A 12,043-nucleotide genomic window follows, 5' to 3' on the forward strand; every position below is an offset into this window, starting at 1 on the left:
ATGGAGCGGCGGGGGCTGTGCGCGGGGCTGTACTGGCTACTGCTGCCGCTCGCCCTGCTCGCCGGTGAGTGCGGCCGCACCTGGGGCGGGTGGGGTTTGTGGTTTTGGTTTTTTTTTGGGGGGGGGTGGTGGTGGGGGTGGTGTCGGGGTACGTTGTGTCCCCCCTCCATATGCGTAAGCCGGGTCGCGGTGCTCCCCAACCCGCGAGGAGCCGCCGCCGGCCCCGGGGGGAGGACGGGTGGGTCGGTGGCGGGACGCGCGGCGGGTGGCGTGGAGCGTGTCGTCCCGTCCGTCCCCCCCCCCCCCCCCCCACCGTCTCAGCCCCATGAAGAGACCACCCTGTACGGATCTCACCACTCCCCCCCCCCCCCCCCCATCCTCCGCCCCGAGTCCCACGCGGGACCGAGCCCGCTCCCGGGAAACGCTGCAACTTCTCCGGGACGGGTGTGGGGGCAGCGCCCCGGTTGTGCGTGTGGCTCCCCCCTCACCCCGGGCACAGCCAGTGGGCACCTGGGGGGCTGTTTGGGGTGAAACTGTCCCGGTTTGGACACCACCGTGTCACCCTGCTCGCTCTTCTGTCTCTTGCAAGGTTGGGGGGGTGGGGGGGGGCAAAGAGGGGGCCGGGACAGCCCTGCTCCTGGCAATGCTCGGGGGGCGGCTGGCACCCGTCCCGGGTGCCGTCCCGGTGCCGTGGCGGGGAGCGGGGCACCCACCTCGGCGGCGGGAGCCTCTGCAGGGCCGTGGCTCCCAAGCTGCTCCCAGCCCGTTTTGAGCAACGCTGGCCTTTGAAGGTAGAATCACCACCCACCGAGGCAACCGTCTGGCTACCGGCCTGGAAAATACCCGTGTCCTGGGACGCGCAGAACAAGAATCGGCTCTTTGAACCCCGGCAGCTTGGGGGAGCCTGTTCGGGGATTCTCCGTTTACCTTTACCTAGACGCAAAGGAAAAAAAAAACCTCTCCATAAACAGGATTGTTCAACGGGCTCCTTGTGCCCGGGCACGGGCAGGGTCCGGCCGCTGCCGCCGGGCTCACGCCGCCCATGCCGGGGGGTCTGCAGCCCGGGGAAGAGGGTGGCGTGACTTCTGGGGTAGCGTCAAACAGAGAGGTGACATCCAGCCAAGCAGCCTTTGTCCCCGCTGCGTTTTGGGGAGCCGGGCTGGGGTGCGTGGTGCCGGCCGTGCCGCCGGTGCGGGGCGAGCTTCGCTGGCAAGGGAAGTCGGTGACTGTTGAGAAAGCTTTTCTTTATTTGTTCGGGTTTGCTCGAGGAGTGACTCAGTGCATCGCGCAGGATGTGAGGAGGTTAATTATAACCCTGCCTACGAACGGGGCTGGGAAGGGAAGGTGGCCGGGCGCCGCTTGCACAAGGCCTCCCCGGCCGGAGGGATGGCAGCCGCCGCGCCGGGGCGAGGGAGCTGCCGGGCACATCCCGTGGGTGCACGGGGTGACACGTGGCCTCTGGGCGCGGCCTCACGTGTGGGGCCCTCATGCCCCCCAATTATGATGATTTGGCCCCAAATTGTGCCCGGCTTGCTTGCCCACTCTCCCCACTCCAGTATGGGGTGTTGTGCTGGTGACCTGCTGTCTCCCGTGGCCGGAGGTGCTGGTGGTGTTGGCGTCATCGTGTTCCCCCCCCCCCCCCCCCCCCCCCCGGTGAGGTTGTAGGTGGGTTGTTTAAATTTGGGGCCCCGCTTGGGTGGGGGCTGTCCTGGGAGACTGCTCCCTCCTGCTCCAGCTGCTTGTCAAAATAACCACGTGGGTGACTCAGCTGGGTCTGGGGGGGCCTGGGGCCTCGCATTTGCACCGAAGGGGAAACTGAGGCACAAGGGGATGTGGCTTGTTCTGCTGCATCTTTGGGGGGGGGGGGCACGGAAGAGCCCCGGAGCATGACCCGCCTGTGGCCCTTCCTTTCCCCAGCAATTAGGCTCTTCCCAAACGTCCGGAGGATGTTTGCTTGTGGCTCCCGGCCAGCTCGGGGTGGGTGGAGGCGCAGGAGCTGGCCCCTATGGCAGGGCTTGGGACAGCCCCCTGTTTCCCACAGGCTGGCACAGGCACGGACCCCCAGGGTGCAGCTGCCAGCCATGCCATGGGCTGTATCCCCCCCCCCGGGCGCAGGGAGATGCCTTGGCTCTATCCTGCCTGGTGGGAATGCTGGGGTGCACGGAGCTGGTGGGGGGCGCAGCCTGCTGTGCACATCCCACCTGAGGGGTGACCGGGGTGGGGACCAGGCAGCTCTGCGCTGGGACCCCTGGGTTGGGTGATGCTCCTTGCTCTGCCAGCTCCGTGGTGCTTGGGCAGCAGCCCCCCTCCCTGGGGCTGCGGTGCCCCTCAGACCTGGGGGGTCCTGACCCGGGGTGAGGCGAGGACATGGCCCCTCCTGGCTGAGCCCCCCTGCCCAGCCAGGAGACAGTGGGGTGCTGGTGGTCCCTGGGGGTCCTGGCTGGCCCTGGGTGCCACAGGGGGTTGGTGTCCGGCTGGGCGCTGGTGGGTCCGTGGGCTGCAGCCAGCTGCCTCCTGCGGTCAGGTGCTTTTTATAAAATGAAGGGAAATAAAAAAGAGGAGGGAAAGAAAAAAAAAAATTAGAAAAAAAAAAAAAATAGCCACTGCTGTCTCCAAGAGCAATAACTCCCGTTTCCTCCCCAGGCGCACAGGGGGATGGGAGGTGCAGGGCCGGCTGCCTGCAGCCTGCCTGGGCTCTGCCCGTGCCAGGGTGCCCATCTTCCCAGGACGGAGCCTTTTGCAAAGCCCCCGCACGGCCCCATTGAGGTGGGTGATGCTGTGGGGGCTCTCCCGGGGTGCAGTGGGTCCCCACGCTGCCCCTGGGGCTCATCCCATCCTGGCAGGGTTGCTGCAGGCTGGGCTTGCAGGGGCTTTATCGCTCTGGGCATGTCCAGATTTAACCCTTTGTCTCCTCTGCACCCCATCACAGCAGAGTCCTGGGCTGTCTGTGGGGACTGGGCGAGGAGAGGGGGGGGTGTTTGGACACCGCTTGGTGCTGCCGTATGGCAGACACCATCACGGCCCTGAGCTGCACGTGGGAAATGTTATGGTGGATCTGGGAATGTCCCCGTGTGGTGGGAGTGAGAGTCCTCGTGCGCAGGCAGGTGTGACGGAAGGAGATGTGCACGGGCATCCCGGTGCTGATCCCGTGGCTGTGGGGGACCAAGGGCTGCTCTGGCCCCATGGCATGGGCTGTCCCTGTCCTGGTGTGTGCCTGGTGTAGGAACTGCAGCCCCAGGGCTGTGGTGCTGAGGAAAGGGATGTCCCCAGGCACTGGGGTGGCAGCAAACACCCGTCCCCAAAGCCACTGTATTCCCTGTCCCGTTGCAGGAGCCACTGGCCAGCTGCTGGGGTTTCCCAGGCTGGCAGCTGTGGCACCCGCTGGCACCCGTCCTGGTGCCCTCCCGGGGGCAGCTCCCGCAGCATCCCGGGGGAGCGAGGCCGGTGTCTGCCTTGGCGCTGGCAGGAGTGGGACTAACTTTCCACAAAAACAGGATACGGCGGGTGAACCAGTGGGACTGCTCCCTCTTCCCGGAAAGAGGAGCCGGGGCTGGGAACGTGCTGATGGCTGGCTCTGGCAGCCCAGGGGCTTGCTGCTTTGGGGCTGATCGGTTTTTGGGACTGGGAGAGCCTCTGTGGTTGATGTTCATTAGCCTGTCTCCGGTTTGCAATCAGCATGTGCAGAGCGCAGGGTCCTGGGGGCAAAGTGACACCCTGGGGACACTGTCTGGGTCCCCCCAGCCCCGGGAACCCCAGCTTGGGGGCTGTTGGCCAGGAGGCAGGGCTCAGCTGTGGGGAAGCAGCTTGACAGAGCTGCCTGGCTCCGGCAGCAGGTAACGGGCCCGCGTGAAAATAGCAGGGAATTAAAGAGCTCAGCTAATTAATCCTGTGCGGCCGCAGGTCCCTGCAGAGCCAGCACTGCGCCGGTGCCAATCGGTGTATGGGCTGTGGATGGTGCTGCGGGGGCGGTGCATGGGGCTCCCCCATCCCTGGCCGGGGAGTCCCCTTTCCCCATGCAGTCGGATATGGATCCGTCCCTGGGAGCCCCCTGGGCACGGGATGGTGCCTGGTTTGCAGGGAGTGGGCTGCGCCAGACCCTGACCCTCTCCTGCAGCTGCCCTTCCCATGCTTCCCCAGCCTGGTTGCAATGGGAGAGACCCTGGTGCTGGCTCTCCCCAGCTGCCCTTGCCCTTGCTGCCAAGTCCCTGCCCTCCTCTGGGGTCCCTGATGACCCCCTTTCCCCTCCCATGGGGAGATCTCAAGGGGAGGTTAAAGGCCAGCGTGAAGGAAACTCGGCACATCTCGCCCAGCTCCCCAGTGCTGCAATTTCTCCTCCTCCTGGCACATTAAAAGTCATTAATATTTCAAGTGCTGCTGGCTGCCAGCGGTGGCGGAGAATTCCCCAGCAGCGTGGGAGCTGGGACGGCTGCTCCCAACTCCCCGTGGTCATGGAGCTGGGGAAGGTTGGAGGTCCCGGGGTGTGGATCCAGGATCCCCTAGCTGGGGGTACAAGGAAGATGCTCAGCAGTGGCCAGATCCTGCCCTGTGGGTGCAGCAGAGGGGAGGCTGCGGGACATGGTGGGCGATGGGTGCTGCTTGCATGGGGAGGGGGACGGTGCCAAGGCGCAGCACCCACCCACCCGTCTGGCTCCTCGTGGGGACGATGGATGGGGTGCGGGAGGGTGGATTTTGCCGCGGGGCTGCTCTCCCCACCGCCACTCTTCCCACAGGCCAAACTGGTTTTTCTCCCCGCTCTGGCGCTTTCCTTGCTGTCAGCACTGCAGGGAACTGGTTTCCTCCGACTGTGCAGGACACGGAGCACCCATGCACCACCGGCACGGCACACCCCGCTGCAGCCAGCCCTGCTGAGGAGGTGTGGGTGCAAAGCTGGGCACCGTGGGCGCTCCCAAGCTGGGCTGTGCCATGCCCGGCACACCGTCAGCATCTTTTTTTCCCCCACTTTTTCATCCTCCAGCCCTTAAAAGCTGGTTGAAGCTGGCGAGCACTGACCATCCTGCCTTCTCCGTGGTGGCTCGAGCCGGGGCAGAGGGGCAGCCACCAGCCAGAGGGTCCCCATGGGTGCTGGTTCAGCCCCAGGGTGCAGCAGGTGCTCTGCATTTGCAGGCAACCCTGATCCACTGCCACCAGGATGCCTGCTCTGTCCTGGGAGTAACGTCCCCAGTCCTGGGAGGCTGGTGCTGGTGGCATAAAATACGTGGGTCAGTCTGGGCATGGGTGGTCCCTGCCACATGTGTGTGCCCTCCGGTGCCCAGCGATGCCTGTGGGTCTCCCCACAGTGCCCACAGTCCCTGTCCTCCCCACGGCTCTCAGGCAGACCCCAGCCCAGGCGATGCCAGCGGGGCTCCATCGCGGCTGGTCCCTTCCGTACTCCCAGCACCCACGGGGTGACCGCAGCTGGGATGGGGGCTCACGCTGGGGCTGTTTCACCCCAGACACCCAGAGGACCATGCCCTGGCACAGGGGTGGACTGTGGGGTCGGTGCCAGAACGGGGGGTGCCAGTGGCCGGTGAGGTGGGGGGGGAGGCTGGCTGGCTCCCACGTAAGCCGGAGCGCGGCTCGCCCACGCACCGGGAAGGCTCCTCTCGGCCCTGTCGCCGCTGGCGCGGGAAGGGGAATATTTGCTCCATGAGATCATGGTTTGCCGAAACGTAGCCAGCAAACCTCGGCAGCGTGCGGGGAGGTGACACGTCCTGGGGTCACCACAGAGAGGTGGCTGGTGGTCTCGGTCACTCCATCCTAGACTCCCTGTGACCCCCACCCGTGTTTGGGGGCTGTCTGCCCTCCCTGGGGGAGGGAGGCCGCTGGGGATCCTGCTGTGGGGTTGGGGACCGGCATTAGCCCCAAGGGGTGCTGCGTGGGATGTGCTCCAAGCTGCCGGGTGCGTTCCTGGGTGCCTTCCCTCCCACCACCCCCACACCCTCCGAGGATCCCCTGCCATCCCTGGGGTGCCGGGCTGCTCCCGGGGGGGCTGTACCGTGTCCCCTGAGCCGTGCCGTCCCTTGCCCTGGTATGTGCTATCCCATTGAAACCTCATAAACACAGGAAGGGCTGTGCCGGGCTGGTGATGCTGAGCACGTCCTCTGGAGCCCAGCCTGCCCACCCTAACCCCCCCAGTCCCACGGGGCCACGGGCTGTCTTGTCAGCCCCCACTGCCTCACCCCCTTCCCAAGTGGGGTGCCAAGAGGAGCAGGTCCCTGCCCTGGCCACACGGAGCTGGGGTCTCCAACACCCGTTCCCTGTTGCTGTCCCCTCCCTGGGCTGCCCCGGAGGGATCCTCCCTGACTCACAGCGTGCTGGGGGGCACACAGGGACATGGCGCTCCGGTTTGCAGGGGAGGGGACAGAGGGATGCTCTGGGACTACCAGGGGCACAGTTAAAACACGAAGCTGCCCTGCTGCACAGCCCCCCCGTGACTCCTTTCATCTCTGGCCAGGCAGTGATTTGGTGGGTGTCTTGCAGCGGCCGTGCCCATCACCGTGGCCTCATGGCTGGGTGGCCACAGGGCTGGTCCCGGGTCACACCGGTACATGTGCCGGTGTCTGTCACTGCTCGCCTGGCGTGTGCATGCAGCCGATGGGAATACTGTGTCCCCAGCCGGGGTGGCAGCTGTGCCGGGATGTCCCCGCCGTGCGGTCCCTGTCCCCGCCGGCGGCAGCTCCGCGGGGTGCTGGCTCAGCCCCGATCCCTGCCCAGCTCCTCCGACAGTTTCACGCCTGCAAACAAGCTGTAATTTAGGTCTAAAAATAAGCGAGGGGGAAGGTGGCGAGCTGGTGGCGTGCCCAGAGCAGCACTGGGTGCAGGTGAGGGGCTGTGCCAGCCCCAGGGTGCCCATGGCTGGGGGTCGCAGCCCGGTCATGGGGGTCCCTGCAAACCTTGCAGGGACAATGTGGAAATACAGCAGATTTTGCTCGTGGCTCTTGTCCCCCTGTCACCCCAAATGTCTGGGACATATGGTGTCCCCCCCCTCTCCGTGCCACCTATGCGGGTCACCGGGACTGACCCAGCCCAGGCTGCTGCCCGCATCCCTCTCTTCCCACTGGCGTCTCTTGGGCGCTTGAGCCCCTGCCTGTGACTACGCATCATTTTGGGGTGCCTCTCGTTTTGGGGTGTCCCTCATCTCCTGCTTGGGCATCCTTCACTTTCCAGTTTGGGGTCCTATCCTCGGGGATCCCCGGGGTGGGGTGGATACAACCAAGGATCCTGGTGGGTTGCGGCACCCCCCACCCCATGCCACGTCCCCAACACTAACCCTGCCTGTTCCTCTGCCCCCAGCCTGTGTCTTCCGCTTCAATGTCCTCTCCCTGGTGTACCTGCTCTTCCTGCTGCTCCTGCCCTGGTTCCCGGGGCCCACCCCGCACTCAGCTGGAGGTAAGGGGCTCAGCCTGGGGCTCGGGGACCGGGCAGAGCAGGGTGGGCAGCTCTGGCTGGGGGGAGCTGGGCAGCGTGGGGGCTGGCAGCCGTTCTCCGGCAGGTACCTGCCCTCCTTCCCCTGCGGTTTCCCCCCAGCTGGGCAGTGTGGCTCCGCGTGGCAGCCTCGCTCTGTTAATTATAGCCCAGCGTGGCTATTAATAGGCTTCCTGCTCCAAAATGGCCAGTTTTGAGCCCCAGCCTTATTAACCAGAAACCTCAGGGCTGGGCTGTGCCCACCGGGTGGGCAGGGATATACCACAAGCAGCCCCTCCACCCTGCCCGGGCACGTGGGGCACGTCCCCTATGGTGGGCATGCATAGAGGGTGCAGGGGGTGCATCCCCCATGGCAGATGCATGGGCACATCCCCTCCAGTGGGTGCATGGGACGTGTTCCCCCCACGGTGGGCATGGGGTGCCCGTTGCCCTGTGGTCTCCCTGCCCTCTGTGCCAGGCTGAGCCATGCTGTAACACAAGCCGGCAGCGCCTGGCACGGCTGTGGCTAAAAGCTCTGCCCTCTGAATATTTCATGGGCTCGCACGGCCCCGGAGTCCGGACGCTGCTGAGAGCTTTTGCACAGATTTACAGGAAAAAACAAGTGGAGGGAGAGTTTTTGGCCTGGGGCCGCCCCCTGGCCAGCGCGCAGCTGCGGTGGGCTTGCTGCCTGTCCCGTGGCCAGGAAAATGGGCATGCGGCCCGGGGAGCCGGGTGGGATGGGGGCACGGCTGCAGCTGGTGGAAGGTTTGACAAGGCTCGCAGTGCGGGGGACCCCCTGGCACCCACCCACAGCCTCCCCGCATGTTGTTCCACCAGGGATCGGGATGGGTATGGTGAGCTGCATCCCGGTGCAGTGAGGCCAGGAAGTGCCCGGTGCCAGCTGGGTCAGAGGGTGCTGCAGGGGCAAGGGGAAGGAATGTTGTCCCAGGTCCCTGGCTCCTTGCATTGCCCTGTGCCTCAGTTTCCCCAGTAATGCAGTAGAAATAGTGCTCTTAAGCTGTGCTGGGTGCACGGGGAGACATGCAAGGTCCTGGTGGGACCCTGTCCGTGTGGCAGACCCCTGGCATCTCTAGGCATGGCTATAGAGCACCCCTTCCCAGCTCTTCCTGGGGGTGCTGCGTCCCCACTGGGGATGCTGGTGCTCCCTGATGTCACCTCAGGTGATGGGTAATGGGGTGCCTGTGTCTCGCAGGTCACACTGTCCGCCTCCTCAAAGCTCTGCTGGGGACCAGCATCCTCTTCCTCCTCGCCCACTTTGTTTTCCAAGTATGCCTGTACACGCTGCCCATCCTGGACCAGCTGCTGGGGCCCAGCTGTGAGTATGGAGTGCCAGGGCAGCCTGCCATGGGGGTGCCCATGCCTGCCCTCGCCCTCCTACACCTCTGCTCTCCCAGCCTTTGCCCTCTCCCTGCAGTGTCCTGGGGCTGGATGCCCAAGATGGTGACGTGTGGGTGCGGGAATCCCATCCTGCTGGGTGGGCTGGTGGGGCTGCTGAGGCTCTGTGGGGTCCCAGCCACGTGCCCAGCACCATGGCCATGCTGTGCCATGCCTGGGGTGCCTGCTCGGTGGCCACTGAGCTGGTCACAGACCCTGTCCTGGGCCCCCATGGATGTGGGGCGTTCTCCCCATGGGAAAACCACCTGCTTTGGTTGGGCTCAGATCCTGCCCATGCGGAATCTGCCAAACTTAGTGTCTCCCTGCTTCCCTGCAGGCAGCACCTGGGAGGTCCTTGCCCGGCACATCGGGGTCACCAGGTAAGGGCACCCCAGCGGTGTGGGGCTGGGGGCTGGCAGTGGTGGTGGTGGGGCACCCCTGAGCCCTCCTCCCCTGTTCCACTCTCCCTCCCCCAGGCTGGACTTGAGCGACATCCCCAACTCGGTGCGTCTGGTAGCGCCCGATGTTGGCATCCTGTTGGTCTCGTCCCTCTGCCTGTGCCTGTGCCGCCACCTCGTCCCCAAGGCCGGTGCTGTCGCCCGCAGCCGGAGGCTGGAGTCCGTGGAGCCCCTTGAGCGGGTGAGAGCCAACCCCGCTGCCACCGGTGGCATCCTGCCTGCCACGTCCAGCCTCCCCCAGGCACAACGACCGGTCCCTGTCCCCTCCCCAGGAGGCTTGGCATGGGGGACATCTCTGGTGGCCAGGGACCTAGGTTGGGGCAGTTTTGGCTGCCCGGCAGAGCGGGCAGCAGTGGAGGGGCTGGGTCATCAGCACGGCACCTCGTAGGGGCCGGGGTGACTCAGCCGCGGAGGAGTGCCCGTGTTTGCTCCCGCGTTGCTATAGGGATCCCGGCAAACAGCCCGGCCATACGGCACCGCTTGATGCGGGGCTGCCGCTCTGGTGGGGGGAACACAGTGCCTGCACCCCCAGATTCCAGCTGGCACCGCACGGCAAAGCCCCTGGGCTCGGGAAGGGCAGTGGGGCAGGCAACCATGGGATGCTGGTGCCCAGCTTGAGCTCGCTGGCAGGGTGCAGGGCTGCGTGCCGTGCCATGCCAGCCCTGCCCGGTGGTGCCAGCGGGGCCCTGGGATGCTGTGCTTGTGTGGCACCAGGGTCACCCAGGCAGACACAGCCCCAAGCTGATGGCACCCCCCAGCTCAGCAAACACCCCTCGGGGCTCTGCCCTGTTTTGGGGTGCTCCCCGCTGGTCCACGCTGTCATGGTGGGTGCTCGCCTGCCCGGCTCCAGCCATGGCCGGGCTGTAACCGGAGCACCGGCCGATGCGAATGCCTTTGCCGTGAGCGCGGGGCCAGCGCGGGAGGCAGCCTGGAAAAAAGCTCAGTGCTGGGAACCCGGGCGCCGGTGCCAAGAAAAACAGCCGCCTTTCGGAGGCGCTTTCCAAACAGCTAATGAGATAAACACAGCCAGGTGCCGGGCTGCGCGCCCGCACAGCACCGGGCAGGGTGCCCCAGCCGTCCACCCCTCCTCTCCCTCAAGTGGGGAAACTGAGGCACGGTGAGCAGCAGTCCCAGGCCATGGGGCTCACTCCACACTCCTTTCCTGGCAGGGGGAAGAGCAGGATGTGGAGCAGCACGGTGGCACAGCCGATGGGGACACGCCACTCAGCATCAGGCTGCGGGTGACGGCTCACTGGCTACTCTGGCTGGCTGGGAATGGCCTGGCCATCCTGCTGCTGGCCTTGGCTGGTGGGTACGGGACCAGGGGGGACATGCGGTGAGCTAGGGAGCATCAGTGGTTGTGCTGCTGGGGGCGATGCTCGGTCCCGGGGGGGTGCTTGGTCCAGATGATGCTCGGCCAGGGACTGCACGGCCGGAGTATGCTCGGCCACACACTGACCGCCCGTGGGGCGCTGCTCCCCAGGGATCACCCTGCCCTCCGCCTCCTCCAGCGTCTACTACCTGCTCTTCGTGGGGCTGTGCACCTGGTGGGCCTGCCACCTCCCCGCCAGCCGCCTGGCCTTTGACACCCTCTGCGTCCTTGTCGGCGTCTATGCTGGTGGCCACCTCCTCTGCCTCTATGCCTACCAGGCACCCTTCGTCCAGGGGGTCTTCCCTCCCCCCACCATCTGGGCACGGTGAGTCCCCAGGGAGGGAGCTGTGCCATAGGTCCCCATGCCTCCCTGGTTGAGCAGCCAGCCTGGCGCCCCACTTGGCTCCCATCCTGCTGCCAGCTGCGGTGGGTCCCCAGGGAAGGTGGCCAGAGGCTGCTTGGTGAAGCGGAGTGCTGTGTCGGCGCTGGGGATGGTACCATGGCTGGCAGTGGGGGTCCTGGCCCAGGGGGATGATAACACCACCCACTCTGTCCCCACAGGGTGTTTGGCTTCAAGGACATCATCCTCTACCGCAACTGCTCCCAGCCCAATGCCCTGGTGCTCAACACCAACCACCCCTGGCCCGTCTACGCCAACCCCGGCATCGTGCTCCTGCTCTACTACACCGTGGTCACCCTGGTGAAGCTGCGCCGGCTGGACGCCAGGGTAAGGGGCTGCAGGGCTGAACTGGACCCCATGCTGATGCCAACATGCCCCAGGCCTGGCACTGGGGGTGCCCAGTGGAGGGGGGCTGGGAAGCAGTGGGGTGCCCGTGGCGAGGGGAAGTCCCTTGGCAGGGGGACAGGACATGATCCTGCTCCCCCAGCGGCTGCAGTGGGGTGCCCTGAGCTGGCTCCTGCCCCTCACAGAGAACCGCAGCACCGGCACAGCCGCCGGCGAGGTCCCCGGAGAGGGAACTGGTGGAGCTGGAGAGCTGGCCCAAGGACACTGATGGCGTGGCTGAGGACACCAAGGTGGGTATGGGGGGGGCTGTGCCCCCCTAGCAGTGCCTGAGCTGTGGGTAGCAGGTGTGGGGTGCTCTGGGGGTGCCGGGGTGGGCTCTGAGCCCTCTCTGTTCCCCCAGCCCATGCTGTCCCCCAGCACTGGGAAGCCAGGCATTGGTGCCGAGAACTGCACTGTCCACATTATGGGCAACTCACCGCAGCTGGGTAAGCCCGTCCCCATCGCCTCCCCCTCCCCAAGGCCTGGCTGTGGCCCAGGGGGCAGCTCACGGTCCCCCTCCCCACGGCCAGGCAGGAGGCGTTCGGAGCGGCTGGCCCTGCACACCCTGGGCAAAGTCATCATGAAGCAGAGCTACGTCTGCGCCCTCATTGCCATGATGGTAAGGGGCTG

General features: G+C 65.9%; 1 protein-coding gene across 1 annotated transcript in view; it reads left to right on the top strand.

Annotated features, from left to right (window-relative positions):
* PIEZO1 (piezo type mechanosensitive ion channel component 1 (Er blood group)) overlaps positions 1-12,043 on the top strand; it is a 24,930-nt gene continuing 12,887 nt past the window's right edge. The window contains exons 1-10 of the mRNA XM_074158161.1: positions 1-64; positions 7,294-7,389; positions 8,618-8,740; positions 9,137-9,179; positions 9,276-9,438; positions 10,427-10,565; positions 10,741-10,954; positions 11,191-11,356; positions 11,560-11,664; positions 11,775-12,032. Coding sequence (XP_074014262.1) covers positions 1-64; positions 7,294-7,389; positions 8,618-8,740; positions 9,137-9,179; positions 9,276-9,438; positions 10,427-10,565; positions 10,741-10,954; positions 11,191-11,356; positions 11,560-11,664; positions 11,775-12,032 — 1,371 coding nt within the window. The remainder of the gene's footprint in view (positions 65-7,293; positions 7,390-8,617; positions 8,741-9,136; positions 9,180-9,275; positions 9,439-10,426; positions 10,566-10,740; positions 10,955-11,190; positions 11,357-11,559; positions 11,665-11,774; positions 12,033-12,043) is intronic.

Source organism: Numenius arquata, chromosome 13, assembly GCF_964106895.1.
Source record: "Numenius arquata chromosome 13, bNumArq3.hap1.1, whole genome shotgun sequence".
NCBI lineage: Eukaryota > Metazoa > Chordata > Aves > Charadriiformes > Scolopacidae > Numenius > Numenius arquata.